Source organism: Amia ocellicauda, chromosome 4, assembly GCF_036373705.1.
Source record: "Amia ocellicauda isolate fAmiCal2 chromosome 4, fAmiCal2.hap1, whole genome shotgun sequence".
NCBI lineage: Eukaryota > Metazoa > Chordata > Actinopteri > Amiiformes > Amiidae > Amia > Amia ocellicauda.
Window position 1 is genome coordinate 32209977 of NC_089853.1, and position 24790 is coordinate 32234766.

General features: G+C 38.6%; 1 protein-coding gene across 1 annotated transcript in view; it reads left to right on the top strand.

The window, feature by feature from the left end:
* hcn4 (hyperpolarization activated cyclic nucleotide-gated potassium channel 4) overlaps window positions 1-21762 on the top strand; it is an 84464-nt gene extending 62702 nt beyond the window's left edge. Inside the window, exons 5-8 of the mRNA XM_066701906.1 lie at window positions 5951-6097; window positions 6615-6855; window positions 13350-13514; window positions 18386-21762. Coding sequence (XP_066558003.1) covers window positions 5951-6097; window positions 6615-6855; window positions 13350-13514; window positions 18386-19881 — 2049 coding nt within the window. The 3' untranslated portion in view covers window positions 19882-21762. The remainder of the gene's footprint in view (window positions 1-5950; window positions 6098-6614; window positions 6856-13349; window positions 13515-18385) is intronic.
* Window positions 21763-24790: the final 3028 nt, after the last annotated feature.

The window sequence follows — 24790 nt, forward strand, 5'->3', positions numbered from 1 at the left end:
GCACTTACTGATAGGAAAAAGTGACAGTGAAACAACGACAGTGGAAGGCTATTTGTGAGCGGCGATTAAAGCCTCCCCCATCTGTATCAGCCTAACTAAGCTTACTGCCCCATCAGAGAACCTGGCCATTGTAATTTAGTTTTGTATACTGGATTTAAATGGGCAACCTCCAAATTAACAGGTCAGTCTTGCACTCCGAGTAGGCATTTACTAAATGAGCAAAAATGGCAGCCCCTTAAATGCATTTCTATTAAAAAGGTTATGATCCCAGCCAAGATCGCTTGAGTTTTGTCAAAGTAAATGGCAGTGTACTCCCATCTGATGCCCTCCTTTTAAGAACATTGCTTTTCCCTCTTCTTCAGCTGTGGGTGGGAATGCCTTTGAAACAGCAGGACAAGAGCCATTTAGAATGTCAGCTTCAGACTGTAATTAGTGCCTGCCACCATCGAGCGCGTTACTGTTCATCGTTACTCTGAAGTTAACGCAGGAGGGAGTGAGACGGAAGCAGGGGGGTTGGGGAGAGAGAAATACATGATTTAAAAAATATATATCATTAAATTACAGACTTTTCTATTGGGAAATAAATGATTCTTTTCTTTCTTTCCTTTTTTTGTGCACAAGTTTGAATTCAGAGAGAGAAATCGGGCAATAGCATCTGGCTTTGTAAAACTTGGGCTCTTGGGAACTGACTGCTGTATTGCATTAACTTAGGCTGCCAAGCTGTCATATTTTGACGGGATATTATTCTGATGGAATAATGATGAAATGTGATTACCTGCCTAATGGTGACAATGTTTTATTTATTTAGTGACTTAGTTTTGGTTTGGGGATGCCTATATCCCTGTTACGATCTAATGATGCTGTGCTTGAGTTGTGCCTGTGAGGTGGCATTATTCTTAACAAGACCCACTTTAAGTGCTCTAAAAGCAGAAGCAGATAAGTAGACATTTTAGCAGGATGCATGCATGTTGTCTTCACCTCACACACGATAACGTAACGTCATGATTATGGGAATTTAACAGGAACCTTGTATTGTGATTGCTTGTTGTCTTACTTGTGACTTGTCATAGTACACACTAAGAAGGTTTCTAAAGGCATGCAAGTCTTTTATAAATGTTATCCCCCCCACATTAAATGGTATGGAACACCTTAATACTGCTGGTTAAGTATGAGGACAACTTCAACAAAAGTTATAGCACTGACACATTTAACCCAAGTAAAAAAGTAGTCTATTGAGGGAATAAGAGTGATACTTAGGAGAGCCATTACAGTTCATTATCAATCTCCAAATTTCCAAAGAAGGATTATTATATAGACTTCTTGATTAGGGAGAGATTCAAAAGCTTATCCCATGGCAGGGCTTTACCATTCTTTCTTGCCATTGCCTGTAGGACAAATGTGTGAGTGTTTTTATACTGATTTAATTTAGTGTAGCTGTCAACGATTTGCCAGAGAATGATTCCTTTTTTGTTCTTTTTCCCAATTTTCTTTTTTTTTTTAAATTGCTCAGACAATAAACTCATCAATTCCAACAGTTATTCATATTAGTAGAAGTTGGATTTTGAAATGAAAATCCTGAATATGCTAGTCAAGTTCTATTGTTCATCAAGCAGCCAAAGCTCAACAGAAATTATGTTGAGTGAAGATACCCATATCTGAACACCTTCTAAAACCTTCTCTATGAATTCCCTGAATAGCCAATTGTGTGGATAATCACACACTAATGGAGTAATATTCAAAAGCCCCAAATAAAAAGTTGGCCACAAAGTACAGCCATTCTACTACCTATTCTAGGCCCAGATCCATCTGTAAAATGATGCTTGCTTTTCAACTTTCCATAATGAAACACTGGTTAAACCCCCCATGTTGTTGTCATTTTACCTTTGCCAATGTGATGTGTTCATGGTGCTCCTGTGTGCTTTGCCTTAATGCCATAATGCCTTAAGGGAAAAGCATTTAGAATCAATAGGTGTGTGAATGCTGCATAGCTAATGAACCTGTATTTGGTATGTAAGTCAGTGCTTTAAGTCTTCAGTGTGTGCTGTAAGCGAATTCATTAGTATGCGTGGATGGTTCTGCTGGCTGTGACTGCAGCAGACAGATCCAGTGTCTGCGTGTGTGAGTCTGTTTGTGTCAGCGCTCTGCATTGCTGCAGACATACCTGGAGAGCTTGCTTGTCCAGAGAGATGTGCCTCTATCAACTGAGATGGAGCAAATCTTAATTTGATTCCTGCTCCCTGCTGACATCCCGACGTCAGCAGAAGGTGTTATATGCAAAACCATAATTTTATTTTTTTGCAGGGAGTCCATGACAAAGCCCCAATGTGGCTAGTTAAGTTTCTTTCTCTTTAACAAGCTGAGAATGGCTTGAAGATGGCAAGCTTTGTCCCACTGTCATGAGAAAGCATCTTCCCTGGGAACCGACAAGCACCTAGTATTGTCTTAGTCATAGTTGTTTTCTGTAAGGGCATTGTTGTAGGGAAGGAGCAGAGCTGTCTAAAGCAGTGGCTTTAAAGTGCAGCCCCAGTATGAAGCATTGCTTTGCTTGGCTGTTCTGTGAATTGTGTATAAAACATTGAAGAATTCTGCAGTGGACAAGTTAAGAGTGTGTCCCCTTCAGCATATGATGTTCTGGCCCTTATTCCCCTGGAGTTAGGGGAGTTGGTATAGTTCATTTACGTTCTCATTCTCTGTCTCCCCTCTGTCTTTTCGCTCTGTGTCTGTTCTGCAGTGTAATTGCGTGTTTGCAGTACTTCCCTCAGTGCAATGTGTTTGCAGGGCTCCCAGAGGCCTTCTTCCTGAGACCTGTGGTTTTTGAGAATTATATGCTCCAGAAAATAGGGATGCTCTGTGAGATTGTGGATTGCAGGATATGTGCAACACAAGTTGTTGTAGTTGTTGTTTTTTCAGAGCCTGGTAAAAGCAATTGTATTGCTTGGCTCAGCTGTTTCATGACTCAGTTGGACAATATTTATTCATTATATATATATATATATATATATATATATATATATATATATATATATATATATATATATATATATTATTTTCGAATGGAAACAACAATCCTACTTTAGCATTTGCCTTAACAGTCTTATTTTTTTGCATTTCTGTTAAATATTGAGACATTTTGACTTAATAACATGGTGATATCATAAAGATTTGTGTTAATCAAGCAGACATTTCCCACAATGGTCTTTTCTGAAATTAATTGACTATTAAAAAATAAGTGGCAGAGTTTTATTCATTTCATTGCAGTATATTTTGTTTTGGGTTTTTTGGTGTGTTTTTTTTTTTTTTTTTTTGCAGTTTCAGCTTCTATTTTTATTGTCCAATCATCCAATGGAAAAAAAGCTTTTGAAAGCTGAAAAAGAGGAAATGGTACAAATCACATTTGTGTTCATGGATGAGTTGCCATGGAGTACAAACAAAGAACCCTTCAGGAGCGCTTTGTTTGTCTTCTAATGTCACATTGCACTTTTTGCACATCTTACAAGTTGTGTATTGTCAGCAGAGCAAGTTGGTTAACTTATATATAAGCCAAACATTCCAGTTTAATCAGATCAGTTATCTCTCCTGTCTATTTTGCCTTAACATCCTGGGATGGAAGAGGCAAAGCTCAGTACTGTATAATCCACGGTACTGTATATAAAAACCCACTTTACTAAAAATGCTGTGAAACTTTGCTGTCCTCCATACCGCCATGTCTTTCTCCAAACAGGACCAACTAATAACAATCACCAGTCACCTAACCTTGATGGCCTGTGGCCCTTTATCTGAGATCCCATATGGACTGAAGACAGCTTGGCCAAGGTGGGATCTTGGACCAACACTGTCTTGAAATTTCCTCCCTACTTTTATTTGTCAAGTCTGTCCCTGTGTCTCTCCAGTCTACTACTAAAAAAAATATATATATGTATATATATATATATATATATATATATATATATATATATATATATATATATATATATATATATATATATACGCAAATGGGAATCTACAAAATGTCTTCCTCTTCATTTCGCCTCAAAGCAATTTGGAAAAACTTAGTTATCAGCCTAGGCTGTGTGGTCCTTTTGTGTTCGTCTTATCACCTGAGCTCTCCGAACAGCTGTCTTGTTCTGCACTCCTTTACTGCGCCAATATCTTTGTCATCTCTCTCATCTATTGTTTTGCCGTCTCTAACTTTCATTTTCAATTAATCCTTTCTCCAGTACCTGAGGCTTTGTCCCAGAGAGTGCTGGCAGCAAACTCTGAATTAAATTTCTCATCAGGGCTTCCCCCAGTGGAGCTCCTGATTAAGGCTCAGGTTTATAGCTCTCCATACAAAGCAACTTTCCTCAACATTTTTCAATTCACTTAACCTCTTGGTGGGAGCTGGCATTAAAATGCATGTTACCATCCATTGGTTAAAAAATTGTGTTTGAGTGAATTTAATCAGCTAGCCCTTTTCTCTTTTTCACATCTGTTCTTAGTATTAAAGTATAAAACTAGTTTTTCACTCACCTTTCAAAGAAACTCCACATCTCATGACACTTGTTAACTGTGCTAATGGATTATGCAATGTCACCCACTAATGTGAAAGTAAAGTATGTTCTTCCCTTCATGACATGCATCCTGTCACTGAAATCACTTCAGAGACAATGCTGTTAAGCTTTGGGAGTTGCTTTACCCAAATAGCGTCTGTTTGGGGCTGTTAAGAGATGGCTCCAACGTGGTCTGGTTATGTTTAGATATACAATTTAAAAATAGGTGAATGTGCACTAGTTTTATTTAGAATTATACATATGTTTTAAATTAATGTTTACTACATTTACTACTATTACATATATGACATGCTGTAATTATTCCAGTGCCCCAGCCAATCAGAAAATATCATCACAGTACTTGAGATAGAGTATCTGTTGTAAAGTGGACAGTGCCTCCAGCAAACAATATTCCACACATATACAGGATTGCTAACTAACTGTTAACTGAAATGGTTGCCTTCCACTGGTTTCAGGTTATAACATTAGATGAATGGTTCATTTGACAGAGTACATCTTCATTTAATATGGTGTCTTCCATGGGCAAGTGGTGAATTGCATAACTAATGGACTTTTCTTCAGAATTCTGATCTGTCCTCACAGGCATATAGATATAGGAGGCTTTTAGACCTTAGAAGAGACAAGAAAATAAGCCCTAATATTATAATGATTCATATTCTATTTCAGAGAGGAGATCTCAGTTACCTCATCAAATTTAGCTCCTTGGCTTTTTCCTCCCTTTAAACTAGGAGCCTGGAGAGCCTAACTCCTGTTGGTTTTGAAGGTTGTATTTAATGGTCAATTAGGAAAGAAATAAATTGAACGTGTACATTTCATCACATAATTGGTCTGATTTCGTCGTTCAGAGCTTAGCTGGAATCACCATCAGAAGACATTGTGATTTGCAGGAGTAGGTTTTTTTTCATGGGTGGGAATGCATGAACTTGAAATTGGGATAAAAATCTAATGAAGATAAAAAAATAAAATAGACTGAAGTCTAGTTGTCAAGACAGGTGCTACAGAAGGACACATTTTTAACTATACAAGGTAAACTTGGAGGTGAAGGCAGAGGAGGCAGAAAATAGAACACATCTGCTTTGGACTGTTCTTAATGAGTTTGAGTGATGAATGGTAACTACTTACATAAATAAATTAAAATAAAACAGAGTAAACTAATTAAATTACCTCAAAGGCAAAACTCTTAATGGATGACATTATACTAACTTGTTGTTGGCATATTTGACCTAAAGGAGTAGAGGGTTGAAAATAAATTCCCACCACTGTTCCTGAAAAAGTATTGTTTAATTTGGAGTCTGCTCTTGATTTGGGAATAAATTGTGACTGTCTATTAATAATAATCATCTACATGGTAATATGAATGACATGTAATTATTAATGTCCCTTTCCTCTGTTGTTTTCAGTACAAGCAAGTGGAGCAGTATATGTCCTTCCATAAACTACCAGCTGACATGCGTCAGCGTATCCATGACTACTACGAACATCGTTACCAGGGCAAGATGTTTGATGAGGAGAGCATTCTGGGAGAGCTTAGCGAGCCTCTGCGAGAGGTAGGGTTCGCCCGCGTTTGGGGTTTGCTCTGGAAGGCCCTTTATTCTGCACCAGATGTTTCATGAGTTCTGTGCTGAGCTACAGCCTGGATCAGTGTTATGTGCAATGCAGATAACAGGGCTCTAATCATACATACTGTTCTGCTTGTTATTCAAATTTCCATAATGGCACATTTTGTTTGGAAAGTGTTTTTTTAATCATGTCTTGATGCTCTGTACTGTAGTATAAATTGATCATTTTTTTGGTTTTATTTAATCCAGAAGTGGCAAGAAAACTTTGTGTGGTTTCTTGCAGCACTTACATTATAATCAGGTCATAGAGTTTCTCAGCAGCACCATGCCTGATAATGAATTTCAACAGCACTGGCCTAGCTGCGATTAAGATAAGACTAAAGAACAATAATAATATCATATTGTGAATGTAAGTGAAATGTTGACAAGTTTTACTGATGATTATACTGAAGAGACATAATGTACCCATATTAACCAGAAAGCCTTTGTTTATAACTCTTTGTAGGAAATCATCAACTTCAACTGTCGGAAGCTGGTGGCGTCAATGCCTCTGTTCGCAAATGCAGATCCAAACTTCGTCACGTCGATGCTGACAAAGCTGAGATTCGAGGTGTTCCAGCCGGGAGATTACATCATCCGGGAAGGGACCATCGGCAAGAAGATGTATTTCATCCAGCATGGGGTGGTGAGCGTACTCACAAAGGGCAACAAAGAAACCAAGCTTTCAGATGGCTCATACTTCGGAGGTAAGGGGTCTCGTCTGGGACAAATATCATGTGAGCGACAGTGTGTCAACTTAGCCCTCGGTTCAGTGTTTCCTTTCCCACAATAAAGGATTATTCAGGGTATTTCACGTCGCTTTTTGCTTGTATGAGCAAGGAGTTGAGAAATTCAAGGGTGGATTCCACAAACCTAACTACCAGGTCTGGAGTCAGGCTATCAATTGAGCAACTCCAGTAAAATGGAGCCTCAAAAATAATTAGCTGATAAAAAACAACTGCTACTGTACTGCCTTATTATAATATGTCCCTGAATAATGGGGGATGGAAACTGTTACGCTGCATCTCAAGATAAGTCTGTAAACTAAAACAATCTGAATTGCTCCAAAATTGTTTAGAAATTCCAAAGATTTGCTTTCCAGGTAGCTTAAAATCTCTGTAATCTTGCCTGTTTTCCCAGAAATAAAGGATTGAAATGGTATTTATGTACCACAAAAGACATTGAAACAGAACAGGGCCTATTTTTTCAGTCCACAGTATATTGGATCTCTGCCCTGGACAGCCTCCCTGCCCTCTCCTTAGGAGACAATGGAAAGATGCAGGCAGCCCATTTTGAACATTGCATGGACTAATCTGCGTTTTGCACAACAAGCTGTGTCCTCGTTTGATTTTTGCCTGGGAGAAGAATGGGCCATTGTTAATGTGGTCTGATTTAGCTTCATTTTTTCATATTCCCCCTCTCCACCACCAAAACTTACATTGGTAAAAGCTGTGAAATTGAAATGGTGCGCTTACATAAATCTACAAATATTTTCCAGCACTTTACATGTGGAAGGCTTTAAGCTTTAATTTGTGTTATCCAGTAGCTATTCCTGGTATTTCAAAAATAAATAATAAATCAAAAAGAAACATAGCCTTGGGGAATTCTTTACCAAACATGAGTTAGCCATTCATGAAATTAATTTCTGCAACTGTCAGAAACAAGAAAATGAGCCCCCTCTTATTTATCAAGCCATTTTCATCCTGTATTATGTTTGAACACAATCAAAAGCACATGTAAATTGAGAAACATAAAGAAAGGATCCATTAGGCAGTTATCCTCTTTCCAGGTAGGAAACATGTACTGCTGTTTTTTTTGTTTTTTTATTCACTTTTATTCTAAATATATGATGCACAGCATAGAAAATTCTCCCAGAAGGAGATAGAACAATCCTTCAGAGACAGCAGACCAGCATTCCAAGTAGATTTGACAAAACGCTAATTTATACACCTTAAGTCCTGCAGACATTATCCCCAAGTTTCATTTTACCTCCCAGCATTCATGTTTGATTCAGTGATATTAAATATTATTCAAGTCAGAACATTGTCTGATGGAACTCAAATGTCAAAAGTGTTCAGAATGCACGTACCTGTTTCCTTGTCTGCAGGAGTCCATTAAAAAAAGAATGAACACTAATGATAACTAAAAATGGCATATTTCACATCAAGTAACAGAAAGTTGTGTGTACACAGAACAAATTAGGAAGCCATGCTTCAGATACTATTTCACCAGGATTCTTCAAAAAGCAGCTTGATGCTGCATCAATAGGTTGTTACCATAAAATCAGCTAAGGTTGGCTGTCTTGCCCCCTTTTTTTGTAGCTGTGAGAATGGGCTTTGTGTAAATTGCATAAATAAATAAATAAATAAATAAATAAATAATCAGCAATTTAATGAGAACACATGGTTTTATAATTAAGGTAATGGAAAAAGGGATTCTCTGAGATCTGAGATTTGAATGGAGTTTACTTTTTTATTTTTAATGAGAAAGAAGACACCCCTGTATAAGCCCCAACAAAATCTCTGTTCTCCATTTTCCTCCCTAAATTCCATCCTCACAGCAGCTGGAGCAGGGGCTCTAATTGTATCTTTCCATTCCTTTACGCAAAAACATTTTGTGCCTCCTCTGGTGCTCCTGGAAAAAAATTAAAGAAGGGTTAGTGGTGGAGGATCTCTATACTTTCCCATACAGAACCAATATATATTTATAATACATGGTAGAAAAGTGTGATAATTATATTTTTATACATCAAACACTGACCCTTTTTTCTATGTCTAAAATAAATGGGATCTATTTTAAATATATTTTACTCTGTAATCCATATATTTATTGTATATGCTGAAAATATAAATTGTAGAAAGTCACCATATATTTTTGGCATAGAAAACAAATATGTGGATTATAGACCATAATATATTCAAAATACATCCTATATCATTGTAAATATACCAGATAGGGTCTGATTTTATGGCAAATGGCAGGATCACAATTTTCTACTATATATTATAAATATATATTTGTTCCATATGGGTTCTGTTGTTATTTTACGGAATGAGATGGATGTCTGGTGGAGTGTAAAGCCATTGTAGAATAGATTTAGAGTGACTGCTCTATATGGACTAAGAATAAAGTAAAGTAGACTCTCAGGCTTTCTGAGGTACAGACCAAATTGTTGTTTATCATGTTTTGTTTTTTGTCTTTTTTGTTTGTTTTCTGTAAATATGATCCCACAGCTCTCTAAGAACATATATCTTTCACATCTTTTATGTTTTGTATCCACTTGGTGCATAAGATATTATTAAAGTCAGGAGGGAAGCATTAGCAGCATTTGGACATTAGGTTGGTTGCTGAATGACTGAAAATTGGAAGTACGTCTTTCACTGCACATAGACTGGCAAGTGCTTGAAAAATAGTGTAACCATTGGCTCTCCAGATCTATATGGTCTTAATGACACAAGCAAGATAGGATGAAGGCTCCTTATTTTGTAATTCAGCACGGGGTTTTGAAAGTTGTTTTGCAGTAGAGCCTCCATTATGCTGATACCGTATTGCTGCCTTGAACCAAGCCCTGAATCAGCGCTGACTTTGCAAACCATTACTTTGAGAAGCTGCTTGATGTCAGCCCTGACTTACTGACTGCATATTGAGTTTGCAAGTGCATCAGCACTAAGATGGTGCCCTGAGAATATATGGGTAATCCTCTGCTTGTTTGGCTTCTCCTTGTCTGCAGGCTTAACATTACAAGGCAGGAGACTCTGAAATGTTGAATATGAAGCACAGTGTAAGGGGCCACATTGATCAGGTCCACTGGTCCTTGAGTACCTCTGTGTTCCAATTTAACTCGTCATTTGTCAGGCTTATTAAGGATTCTTAATTAGGTATTCCTTTAACAGTTTTGTTTTTCCTGGTGTCTGAATTATTAATTAACAGCACTACTTTCATAATAGCACATGAAACCAAAATAAGCCATGGTCCTAATGAAGGAGTCAATATATTGTAAATAAAATTTCATTAAAGGCTCATTTAAATCAGAAATATTTTGCCATTAGTGTGCTTCTGTATAGTTTGGAATGTTCTAGTGTTTTCTTTTGGTCTTAGTTGGTGAATTGCCAGTGGTGCTTGTAACAGGCTTAATCTACTTCTGAAAACAGAGGAGACTATAAGAAACCAATAAGTGTCCCTTTATGAGAGCATAGTGACCTTAAACTTACATGACAATTTTGTGTTTTACAATCTTGTTTCCGCAACATTGCTACTGCCAAGATGTTGTTGTTATTATTACCATTCACTGCCTTTTACTTTGGAATTGCCTATTGTAATTCAGCCTGGCTCTTCAGTACTGTAACCCAGGCAGCAGCACGGGAGATAGGAAAGACAACATGTAGCTCGTCCCATGACCACACACATCCTTTAAATGCAAATGATAGAAGGGATCTGTGCATGCAGTGGTTTTAATAATGAATTCTTCTCGCACTGACATTTAAAGGTTAAGACCCCTACACTTTCCCTGCTGCAGGCTGCACCTGAGACAGCTATCCAAACTGACAAGAGCACAGTGCCCCAGCATAGGGAGCTGGGGTGTTTGTGAATCAGCTGTGGACAGGTAGCCCATTTTAAGGCTGGGCTCCCAAACACAGATTCCTGAGCCAGAAGAGACAGTGTTCGCTGCACCCCGCCAGCACTACTTCTTGCAGTAACTCCAGTTACTTAAATAAAAATATATGGTTCAATAATGTGACATAATTTTCATTTTCTCTAAATATATCTGGCTGTACTGGTTTATTATCTTCTGAGCATTGATTCAGTTACTGCTGAGTTCATGCAGCTGGCTGCTTATTCTAAATTTGATTGAATAGCAGCTGATTATATTTCCTCATTGTAAAACACATAGTATAGTTCTCACATTTATGTCTTCTTTTTTTCCTTTGCTCTTTGGGAAACACAGCTTTTGAATGTTCATGGTTCCATTCTGTTTTTAATTATTTGTGAATACCTAAAGTGCATGTTTTCATTACTTTTCACCAAGGAAGCAATTAAAATTGCTTATGATGCACATTCCATACTGAAAGGTCCTTCTGCAAACTGCATAGTACTACAGCACACAGATCCAAAAATGAATTGTGCAATGACATTGTAGAGTGTTTTTTACAAAAATCACAAAATCAAATGCAATACAGTGAGTTGCACATGGAGACATTGTTATGAAAGGAGCTTATTTGTGATGTCATACATTTATGTTGTATATGATTCATAAACATATGAGTCATAGATCTATGAATATGACAGTTCAAACATAGGTATGAGGTAAATTACATAATGGTGTGATGTTTGTTCCTTCCAATAAGTGTGGTGTCAATTTGTACAATGTATTTTCTGTACAGAATGTATGTTCTGCCTTCAAATTTAAAAGGATTCTAATAAATAGTACCAAACAGAACAAACAGGGCTCTCTTAAGATTAAGGATCACTTTTTTTTGGAGGTGATCCAGGAATTACTGACCCCTTCAGCAATCCGCATCTTTCAAAAGAATCCCGACTTTAGAAGATCAAATATCTCTAGATCAGCTTCTGTTATACAGTGATCGAGATAAGCCTGAGATCTCAGTGTGCCTCGTTTGGCCTGGTTTTAGCAAGTGACACAACCATGTATTAGCGGCTGTGTGGCTCATAATGCAGTATTGATTGAACCTGCTCAGCAATAAAACTGATCCTTATATTATTGAAGAGCAAATCGAATATAGTAGAAGGCTTATTTTTTGCCTTTGTGTTTCGAGGTTTAATAGGTTGCTCTTGCTCAAGTTGAAAACAGGAAAAAAAATTGACAAACCAAAACTCTCAAAATACACTTTAAATTCTAAAACTAGTTTTCACCAAGAAAGCGATGTATACCATTTTAGACGCTTATTCCATAACTGTTCCTTTTGCAAACTTGCTTACTGCCAAATGCTGTACATATTGTGGCACATTTATGTACAGTAAATACAGGCAATCGTTTTCTCTATTTGTTCTCTAAGTATTTAATAAACACAATGTGGATGGATGTCTTTACACTTGTATTGCAAAACATTTTATTTAAGTGAATGTTTGAACAATCCAAATCACCTTGAATAGAGCAGAGTGTTAAATAACTAGATATTACTAATTACGAGAACCACAGCATTACAAGAATTATACAGATTTGTATTCATTTATAGAATAATTACTATCAGAAAAGTGATATTAAGTATTTTTTTTTAGTGTAGAAGCGGTTCATGGGGTGTCAAATAAAAACACAATAAAATCTAAATAGGTACCAAGAGGATGTACCTGTAACTGTGAGCTGTTCAGCAACCTGAAGATCTTAACCCTTAATCAGCTCATCTGTCTGCTTTATCTTAGGTTATCCACAGCAGCTCCACTCCTGTGTAAACAGTAACTCAGCCAGAACAGAATTTTCCACTGTGCCATGCAGCCATGTCCACAGTGGAACACAGTAGTCATCCCTGTGCCAGCACCCCATGCTATGGCTTGTTAAATTAAGCATTATAGCTCTGATGTGACTTCACAGATGAGGCCTGGCAACCTCCAAGCTGTGAAAAATTGCATTTAGCGCTTCAGCTGAAGAGTAAAGCAAATTCATATTTTTAAATGCTTAAATGCTTGCATTTGTTGACTATTAAACCTACAGTTTTCCTCCCAGAAATTTGCCTTTGATAAAGGGTATTTAGAGCTTCCATGCAACAAATACTGGGCTCATATCATCAGTGCCGTGATGTTTTCGATTGTTTTTATTTGATGTGTTATTTTGAGCGATAGGAATGATGGGAAAATTATTGCTTAAAATGTATTTAATTAAAATGTGGTAGGTCATTGGGGGTGGGGGGAGCGGGGGGGGATTCATGAGTTTTTATCCAAGACATTTTACTTAAGTCTCACTTGTCTTTGCGTAATCCATTTGCTTGTTGAAATGGGATGAATAATGTGTTTGATTTGTTAATTACAGACATTTCAAGTAATTGATTAATTGATCCTGATGGCCTCTTAGTATTTAAAGTTGCAGCTGCATTGAGTCCGATGCTAATGATGGTCCATTGGGATTGAAATGTGTTTGTGGTTAATCTGTCTGTTGATTATTTTTGTTTTTGTTAGTTTTTTGCAGGGGAGGGAAGTTAAAATATGTTTTCAGTGTGCACTCGTTTAAGTTCTTAACTGTTTTCTGCAGAAATCTGCTTGCTGACTCGAGGCAGGAGGACAGCCAGCGTTCGAGCTGATACCTACTGTCGCCTCTATTCCTTGTCTGTGGACAACTTCAATGAGGTCCTGGAGGAATATCCAATGATGAGGAGAGCCTTTGAGACCGTGGCTCTGGACCGGCTTGACCGCATTGGTAAGAACTGAAAAACCATGAGGGTTTTCTGAGGATGGGAGCAGCTGTGAGACAGGTCTGAGAGTTGATTGCGTGAGGATGTTTTCCGAAATTTCAAACATGGGGAAGTGGTGCTTTTTCAACTCAAATACCAGCTTCGGTTTTAGCTAGTTCCAAGGGGCAAGGAAAATCTGAAAGGTCATGATATGAACTTGGCTTATAAAGTAAAACCTAAAACAATCTTTCTTAGTTGCTACTGTACACTGGTTTACAGAATATAACCATGTTGCATGTGGCTGGTAATGTCACAATTCTACCGTTCGTTTTTCTTTCTCATGCGATACTATTTTATCACTTTGACTGGAAAAAGACCACAAAAAACACATTTTCACCTAAGAAGATGACATAACATTTTACTTGCTGTACTTTCTCTACCTCTTCTTCATTCTATTTGAGATGCATGGTGGTACTGCTTACTGCCGGGTCTGTTTTATTTCGGCATGAGGGAATTCTTTAAATACCAGACAGGAAAATCGTTAGCCTTAAGAGCTGAAACTCTGTTTGTTGTTACACTGCTTTAGAATTGTCCGGAACATTGAGGACACAAATTTTCATTTGTAGATTAACAGACACCCCCACTCCCCTTCATATGAAGATGAGTCCTCCTATTATTGAAATTCTTTTCACTCTCTATAACCACCAAAGCACTCAGGTCACAAGCTTAGGATTTACTTTTGAAAATCTCCGCTGTGTTGTGGAAGTCAGGATAAGAAGCAAAGAATGGAGTGATTTAAGAAGCTTCTGTAATATGCTACTTTCTGTACTGAGTTCAGATAAGAAAATCATTTTGTAAAATCCCTGTTTTGTAATACAACATCCCCGAATGTGTTCTTAGGACATTCTTAGCCTCAACGCTGCACACAAGAATCTTTCTGGTTGGGAAGTTCCGGTACTAGTTTATAAATGTAGAAACGAGATATGAAAAACTTAAGTCTTAAATACAAGGCAAAGGAGCAGAGGGCTAAAACCAACTACAGTTACACCCGCAGATCAGACAAGAAAGCTCAAAGCAGGAAGATACTAAATGCTCCAAGATGTAGAGGTGTTCATGGTATATGGAGTGTGTGTGTGTCACATAAGGGCCTATTGCAATTAACTTTATTCTGAAAATAGATTTCAGCCACAGGGCCACTTGTATGTTACACCTTGAAAGACGCAGACCCCAGTCAATATGTAGCACAGAATTTTAGCTTACAACCTATACCGTGAACTGTTTAATTTAGTCCTTTATTGCAAACCTTTAGAGGATGAGAGGATTCTTGACAAAATCCTCTAGTCACTGATGCTCAATGGGTTAAAAATTTGAATACAATTATAATGCAAATCAGCATATGTCAATTGCCAGACCTGCTAAAGCCATCTTTGACTCTGACGTGTGTCCGTCTGCGGTCATATAAAACCTGAGAGGGACAGAAAATGTGTTGGTTTCAGCATTGAACAAAGAGTTAATGAAGGTTTTCTACCTGGCTGCTCTGCAAAGTTATACCAGAAGGTGGTGTGAGGTTGGATTACTTTCAAAAGAGTATTCTGGAGAACACAAAACTTTAACCTCATCTAACCATATTAAACATTTTCAGAAAGTACCGCACCTAATCAAGTGGGACTGTCTGGCCACAGAATCCACAGTGAGACCAGTGACAGATGTGCTGCAGTCGCTCAAATCACAACATCCATCAACAGCCCACAAAGCACATCTGTTTCTGCTGGGATAGTGTGCCAAGGGATAAGAATCGTGGCCTTTAATAAACCATTTAGTTTCTAAATTTACAGAAAGGGCAGTATGTCAGAGAAAGAGGCAATGCTGTACTGGCTCTCAGTAGTCATCAAACTCATGAGCAGGTTTATTTTTTAGTTGTTTTAATACAAATCTTTAATAAAAATCTTTCATTAAAGTGCATTGTTTAAATGTATTGATCAGAATTTCAATGGCTAAGCAATGCACTCCTCTTTTATCTTGTATGTGTTAGCCTGTTCCTGTGAATACAAATATGTGAAGGTTTTTGGCTGTTAAATCCTGTTAAAAGTCCACAGTTCAAAATCTATTTTCTGGAAGGCCCTAGGAGGTTGGGTCTTGGTGATCATCTTAATCTGGAGGGCCCTACATCCCCTACTAACCAAAGACAACCATATGTACAAACATGGGCTTTAAGATTTGAAAATAATAAAATCGGATAAGCTTCGTGAACTCATAGACAGGGCTCCCCATTGACAAAGGATATCACATGGACTTGGCATTACAGTTTTGCCACAGTGCTCTTCAATATTTTGCACTAATGCACTGTGCTTCTCAGTGGTTTTTGCAATGCTGCCACGTACTGTATTACTGCACTAGACTGCAATAATATATTCTGTATTAATTCCTCTCCTTTAAATTGGGTTCATCTTTTTGAAACCTCCTGTATAATGAATTCATTCAGATGGTGCTGCTAGACTAATTAATTACATCCTTAATGGACCCAATGCAATCTGATCTACCACTAGCTGAATTAACTGCAGCCTTCTACAGGTCATCAGATAAACTAGTAACTGCGCCATAACATTGTAAGTAGTGATTTTCGATAAGCTGCTTTTCGTGGTTATGTATTTCTTACATTTGTTTATTTCCGTGCATGTTTAATGTGATGTCTAGCATGATTTTGTGCACACCATTTTATCTTTTGTCAGGGAGGAGAGCAGTTGTGAATGCTAGCAGAGAAGGTTTTTAGTATGATTACAGCAAAACATTTCCTGTATAACATTTTCTTTGTAGATGTTTAATCCAATTTCCAACAAATCGATAGTTAATCTAGGCTATGTAATTATAATATTCTTTCTTTCTTTCCCTTTCTTCTTGATTCTTTTTTTCTATTCTGTATTTTTTTCTAAATGCAGAATAATTTGTTTCCTTCTATAGCAACCCAAATTTGATCCATCAATTGTGAATTAATTGTCTCACTGCTACAACTCTTACACTTCACGCAGGAGAGATATATTTAGCTGAGGCAACCCTGAATGGAAGAAAAAATATATTCAATTAGTTTTTAGTTTGGAGGTGGGGTGGAGTAAATTATTTCTCCCACACATCTGAGTTCCATTTTCTTTCCCGTGTTCCAGTTAACAGGAAAGCAGTCAGTGTATTGGACCATGGCTGAGGTTCACGTCAGAGGTATTCAAAGATTAAAAAAAGAAAAAATGCTTCACAGCTCTCCACTGGATATCCCTGTGGACTAACCCTCTAGTGACAACTCAGCTGCTCCCCTACCCCTCTACCTGCTTCTGGCAACAGAAACAGCCACCAGACCTGATTAGAGCCTTCTGTTGTGATGCTATCCAGCTCTACAGACCTGGCGTCTCTCTCTTGATCTCCTCAGCTTAGTTTCTTTTTTTTTTTTTAATGCAGTTTTGCACACTTCCTCTGGCGTTTACATCATGTTGTTCTAAAACGTGAGGATAGGAAGATGTGTGTTTAGTTCAGTTTTTTTTTCCCAGATGTATGTGTGGTTGTCCACATTTCTATCTGTTTGGAGCATGGTGCACAATGACTTTCAAAGGGTGTATGTTAGAGCCAGAGATGTATAACAAGATGTCAACAAAGAGACCTAGAAAGGTTTCAGCTCATGCAATGCAAGACTCTAAAATCAACATTTACTCATTTGCAAAAGGTACTGTAATTACAGCTTGGTCTTGACATTCTTATTCAAACAATACCTTTTTTTTTCATTACTTTACAAATGAAACGTACGCATATAGTGTAAACCTCTGCATATTTATAATGACAATTTAGAAATAAATCTACAACCTCTCAATCTAAGTGTTCAGGCAGAGGTCAAGTTTTGAGCATGTGATCTATGGATTTATAACATATACTGCAATAATGAGCATTGCAAATATGTTCTCTTTCACAGTTGATGTAGTCTATGTTTTCATTTTTTTGTACTAAGGTCCCCTGTTAAAAATAGTTTTGGCAAGCAAATGGTCTGCAGTTAATGTATCACCAATTGCCTAGACACTTTGGTTTTAGAAGAGTGTTAGGCTTATGGGAGTTTCAAGTTGGTTACCTTTACTTATGAATCTAGGTACATGTGAACTGTTGTCACAAAGTCTAGGTTCTGAGGGCAACTCTGAAGCAGGAATCAAAGCAATGCCTGGAGGTAGCTTGCAAGCTGATTTCAGCAAGATACTATAGCTGGTGTTTTTAATATTCAAAGTATAACCTGGAGGCTAGAATCCATTGTAGTGAAGAGAACGTATTGTACTATAGTCCCAAGGTAAGTAGGGCTTTTTCATATTTCATAATCACATTAAGGATATGCTATATAAAGTAATTATTTCAGATTTTGGCTGCTGCTATCTGCCCCTTTTAGTAAACCAAACCTTGTGTCTAAGCTGAAATAATAACACTGAGGGCTTTGATTTCTGATGCCTGTTTGAAAAATGGCTTTTGTTGTTTCAGAGGCAAAACTGATGACCTTTTATGAGTTCAGTATAGGCTGAGGATTTTAAAACTAAAACATAGTCTGATGCATCCCTGACCAAACCTCTCTACCTCTACCTCTCTATCTGCTGAGTGCCTTTCTTCATTGAGAGGATTGGTGATATAAATAAGTAACCACTTCTATGTTTGTCTAGGAAAAGAAAAGACTTTGGTCTTTAAACTTTTTTCTGTCACCTGTCATTTTTCAAAAGCTAAGAACACTTGTCATAATGCTAGTTAAAGGGATGTTCTGACATGAAAATAATCAGAGTAACTTTAATAGGGAATTGCATCTGCTGTGCACCCCTAATGCTGAGGGTAAATCATAATTTAATATGCGTCTTCATAACTCATAATGTTCTTGTTTTATTCTCGGCAGGAAAGAAGAATTCCATTTTGCTGCACAAGGTCCAACATGACCTCAACTCGGGCGTTTTCAACTACCAGGAGAATGAGATTATCCAGCAGATTGTGCAGCACGACAGGGATATGGCCCACTGTGCGCACTTGTTGCAGAACGCTCCACCTCCCGTGTCTAGCCCTACGCCGGTCATCTGGACCCCACTCATCCAGGCACCCTTACAGGCAGCTGCAGCGACCACCTCCGTTGCAATCGCCCTGACACATCACCCTCGACTTCCGGCTGCCCTCTTTCGTCCTCAAGTCTCCGTGCTTAGCTCTCTGAGGGAGCAATCGAGCCACCTGAAGAGGTTTCACCCTCTGGTGCCCACTACAACTGCCTCCGCCGGCGGCTCGCCCTCCAGCACTCCCTCCCAGCTACACTCGTCAGGGGCAGACATTCCCTCACTAGCGTCCTTCCAGGCCCACCAACCAGGCTCAGCCAGCTCCAGCCACCACCCTTCCTCCAGCTTTGCCCCCCAGCCCGGGCCCAGCAGTGCTTCCATGTTCCCATTCAGCCAGTTCCAGCTATCGGGGTCGCCTTCCTCCAGCACTGCTCAACTTTATCAACCCCAGCAGCAACAGCAGCCCTTGTCTTGTAGCACGCCCACATCAGGCCTCTTCCAACAAGGAGCATCAGGTGGTGCTGCTGCCAATTTCAGCCCTTTGGCCTCCAACTCACCAAGCCCCCTACTTGGGCAGTTGCAGCAGCCACCCCCCAGGGTTCCTCAGGTGGGATCCTTACAGCAATTTGCAGGTGGAGGCAGGACTTCCAGTGGTCTGAACCTCTTCCAGACCCCTCCATCCAGCTCCCCATCGTCCAGTTTGAACCAGCTGTCCCAGCCAGCCTTGGGTTCCCCTTCGTCTTTGACCCAACACGGCTTGGGAGGCCTGCAGTCGGGTTTCATTGCTCAACTCCACCAAGAGCGCTCCGGCCTTCCCTCCCTGTCCCGGAATGGCTCTGGCACTGCCTCTCCTTCCTTCACCCCCCTGGTGCCAAGCCCCACTGTCCAGAGCCCTGTGACTGGGAGAACTTTCCAGTACAGTGACCCATCGAGTGCAACCGGTTCCCATAGCTCCCTCCTCACCCCACAGACCTCATGCCCGGCCCAGTCCCTGAGCCAGTCCCGAGCAGGCACAGCGTCCCCCATAGGCCGCTTCTCGCAAGAAATCAAACTGATCTCCACCTCGCATCCCTCCCTGCCACAGGAGGTAGCTCAGGCCTTGAGCCGGGCTTCTCCACACTCCTCCAGGGAGTCAGTCTCTTGCTTTTCCCCCTTCTCTTCTCCCACTCTCCTGGGAAAACCCTGTAGCTCCATCCCTGGCCGGATGACTCTCCCCAGGCAAATGTCCTCAGGGTCCATACCTCAGACACACACCCCCGGGGCCTCCCCCGCCTTCCTTCCGAGGAAGGGCTCTACTGCTTATACACCTGAACTAGAACCTGTCAGGTCCAAATTACCATCAAATTTGTGAGGTTAAATCACACCCTCCTGCATCCCTTGGACTGCACACTGAACTTCCCATGTGACATTGTTTCCTCTAGGCTTCACTGTGTTTTCCTTATTTATTTTAATTCTCCAGTATAACTGTGATTTTGAAGTATAATCAGGTGACTTAGGGCTCTAGGTTTTGATTTAGTTGGTTTTGCTTTGTTCATTTTTTTTATTATTGAAATTCCAGCTCAAAAATATTTTATATTTGGTGAACTTCGATGGGAGGGTGTGAGAAGGCTGCCATGTTGTTGTTGTTGTTGTTGTTGTTGTTGTTTTTTTCTTTGAAATGGACATTTTTTCTTGACTATGCCAAATAAAGCAACAGAGACTGCATCTGATGGTAAACAGGACAAAGTGACAGAACTTTTTGCAGGGAATTATGCTCTCAAACCTGCATATAAAATTCTGGAGAAATCTGCATTCTTACTGATGTACTGACATTTATATCACCTAGGTTTGCTACACTGACCATGGCAGAGTGACCTTTATTTTATTTCTTATTTCTTATTTAAACTTTTTTTCCAGTTGTTGGTTGTTTTCATAGACTGAGGCTAAGAAAAAAAAAATCTTGATGAAAGATCTAACACAGGTTAGAGGGAAACCAAAAAACAATTCCTCTGGGACATTTAATACCATGATTCTCACCCTGTATATATAACAGTATTGTAGTAATACAAGCTGAAATACAGATTATAGAAGTGGGTTATGGAAAAAAAGAAAAAAAGTGTCGTCTTCTTGACAAATTCACGTTGTCTTCCGATAAATGTAGCAGTATTTCAGGCATGAGGAGGTGACCACTGCTTGCCCATTGTGCAGACTTTACAGGGTTTTGTTGAATCAAAAGAAGGCCACTGAATGGGATAGAACAGGGCTCTAATTCAAATAAAAGAATTGTGTATCAATTAAACTCAGAGACCCGTATATAAATCATAACATGATACATTGCCAAGGTAATTTTGTACAGTTGATGTTTTTTTTTTTCCCTCTCTCTATATGTAATACTACTGGAAATTTACTCTCACTGTGCTGTATACCATGCTTCCACTGTGCTCTCCTGGAGTACACCATGACTATTCTCTTGCTTTGGGCTGAGATACTACCCTTATAAATGCTTACTGCTCCAAGGTACCAAATTCCCATTGGGGAGCGGGGGAGCTTACTATAAGCATTCTAAACCTAGCAAGACCTCTAATGACCTGCACTGGTACAAGACACTATATACACACTGCTATAAGTGCTTCAGTATCTCTTTATCTTCCTCACTCACTCAGTGCAGGGCTGCCAGTGTGCTGCATCACTGCGGGGGTGATCTCCACTGGGGGATGTCTCCAGAGAATTATTTTCTAGCTTTGATCTCTGCAGCAAGAAAAGAAAAGCCCATCAAACGCAAAGTAATCAGATTGACTTCAGTAAGAGGTGCTCTTCCGTAAGCAGGTTTCAGAGCATTTGTTTTCATTTTGTTTCTGTTTTGTTTGTTTCTCTTCTCCAGCATCTTTCCTGTGATGCAGTTGGGTTGGTTGATCTAAACATCAGAGGAACGTAAGCCGTGGACTTTGTTGCATTAGGGCACTTGTATAATTCCTGGGACTTTCTCCTTCATTAAGGGACAGAAAGCATTGTGCTACATAACATGTTTTCAAAGTATTTCTTGTTGATTTTTCTTTTTCTTTCTTTTATAAGAGACTTGTTAGGCTTGTAATATGACCACTAATGACATAAAGGCACCAATCCACATAACTTTTAGCAGGGAAAAAAATGTAATATATTATTAATGCAATAAGCAGTTTCAATATGAAAAGAAATGTACTGGGATTAATTTAGTCAGTTACTGACAATTAAACTAAATAGCAATCAAACTCCATTCATTTGTCTATATGTTATAACTTCTTTCTGAGAGACTTCACAAGAATCCGGTGCAAAATGTGCTCTCCCTGAACAACTTTGTTTGACTTTAGAATGATGAATGTATTCCGGGGCTGCAATGAATTTCCTTGTGTTGGCATGTTTTGTTTGCAACAGAAAATACATTTGTTCTTCTGTGGTCTTCACAGTGTCACAGAGTACCATGCAAACATATAAAATGTGTAACACTTATACATCTATGATTAATGGATGAGAAGTAGAGCTTTAATCATAATGAGCCACTGAAAATCAAGATTGCAAATGCAGAGAATGTTTTGTTTTCTTTCTTTGCCTCCAAGGGATCTCAAGTCATCTTTAGCATGTACAGGAGATCCCAAGAGTGGCTTTCCATTCTCCCTTAAAATGCCACTTAAAGTCAGGTGTGATTGTATAACCTATTTTAGTTCCATATATCAACCACGTATTTTAAAGGGATTGTGCAAAAATTTGGTAAATACCACTATAGCCAGTTCGGTAATGAAAGCTTATTGGAGTGAGACACTCTGGACACAGAGTGAATGAGATGAGAATATGTTGTAACACAGTATATTCTGTATGGGCACTGCAAATAAAAAAATATTAGGATGGGACTGAGCATGACTTATGTGGCACAAAGACAATTTATTGATGATCTACATTTGTATGGCTCTTTTTATGCTGGTAAAATATATTTTAACCCATTGCAGCATCTTATGGACCACCATCTTTAGAAAGGAACTGTATATTTGAAAATACAGGAAATGTCAGAAGGATATATCACAGTGAAGCTTAAAAACGAGTTTACTGTTTTTAAATCCAGTTCCTTAGTTGTTATGGAGTATGGATAAGTGTCAGGGGTAAGTAATAAAATAAAGCTTAAACTAAAAATATTGGCATGGCAGCAAAATTGCCTTCTCTGCTCGGTTTAAAGAAGACTAAGCAATATATTTTCTTGCTCAGGCACGGATTTCAACTTCGTTGCAGGCAAATCATTTTCAAACCATTATATGGTGTATGACATGGCAAATAATTTTAATGTGGATCAGTGTTTTGTTTCCTGTGTTAACCTCTTATATGCTTGATCATCTTTGTCACAGGAAAAAGTGTCAGCAACTAGATGATTTTCTAGAAATGACAGACAAACAGGTTTTTTGTGATAACCTTCAGTCTAAAATCTAAAAAAAGGCTGACAATTGTTTTTTGTTTCAATATGTAACAAATATAAATGTTTTTTTTATGATGTCATTCAATCGTGAGGCCACTGCTAAAGCCATTATTGGTACAGTATCTTGGTTATCAAACTACCATAATTCTGTGTATTAGGTTCCTTCATGTTTGATGTTATATATTCACCACAGAGCTGTGTATGGGGAAAATGGACTGTCACCAAAACTGCACTTTTTCACATGATTTTCTATTGTGGCTAACTTTGGCTTTACAAGCTATTGCACAGAGTGGTATTGTAGTAAAATGTAGGGAAAATCACAACCCTTAATGGGAAACGAAAGCAGGGACATGCTCATCTTAACAGTAATAATCTGAGTGGAAAGCTGCAGTTACATTTAAGAATATGCTACGGAAAGCACCTGGACAGCTACGCCGGGTTTTTTAATGTTTAGTTGCAGGGAAACCCAGATGTTTTGTAGGGCTGCTCCTTGGGGAGATGCAGTTGTATCCGTTGGACACAAGAAAAATTAGCCATTATGATGGAGGATTTCAATTTGCCAACCGAGATATCAATTAATTAATAATCTTGAAGAGCTGGAGGCACACCACCCTTGCAGCTGTCAGAAACCAGCTTGAAGTTGCCATCGGCGGACCAACAAAATAAATGTGTTCCTTTCCCTGGGTTTTTGTTCTTTTCCAATTTCAGGTTCAAGTCTTTTGCCATTGTTGTGCCGATCTGAAAACACAGAAGTCACCTTTTCAATAAAACCTTGGCCTCAGAAACCAATGCTGCTTAGTCTTTGTAATGATAGATGTGTCTCAGAATTTTTCAGTTAGGGCTGTTTTAGAACCTAGAATCAGATTGAGTAAGCTATGTTCAATGTCAAGGCACGTGCTATCAGATTAGTTGTAACATATTCCACATTTTGTATTCAAAATATGGATCAAGTTTATTGTACATAAAAGGGTAACACGTTAGGGGCTACAAATGTCACTTTTTAAATTCTGTATAAACTAATCTATAAGTGCCTTTTCAAATCAAGTACAGTGTGTTATTGACATGCATTGATGAATTTCAGTGGTACTTGGTTATCAGTTTGATAATGTTATACTAATATATTTTAGATTTATAAAGCATTTAAATATGTAATTCACAGCCCCTGATCTAAAGTGTCACTTGAAATTGGGAATAATGACAAGACAATGAAAACACAAATGTGAAGTAAAATACTGTTATCTAGAGGCAGAACACCCATTCGGGGTCTAGAAATTCTGGGCTGGTTAGAAATCTATTTTGAATCCAAAGCTGCCACCAATGAAGTAGTGCCAAACTTTATTATGGCTTTGGACTGTTCCGGCACAGGAGACTTAAGCTTAGCCATCTAAAATTGTCCAGTGCTGAAAACCATAGAATGATGAATAAACTTGTGTGGAACAAGGGAAGTTAATACACGATGGTGTTTCTGTGTGACCACGAGTGTGAAAGGATATTGATCACTGGTTACTTATGACCCCCCACACACATGCACACATCAGCTTTTTCTGTTGCAGTTCTACAGAGCAACATAGACGTTTACACTCATCATGTATGGGTTTTGTGAAAGCGTTGTCAGTTTTTTTTTAATGTTCAATTTGTATTCAACTACACGATTTGTTATAGAAACCTCTGAAATACTAATTTTCTTCTGTGCTCCTGCTAGCAATACAACATTTGGTCATTTTACATCACCACAGGCAGGCAAAGATCAAGACATGATGGCTTAATGATTAGTTTGCCTGCAATGTCCAGTTATCTGGTCTTTTGGGTGGTGGGTGAATATACATATATACTGAAATACTTT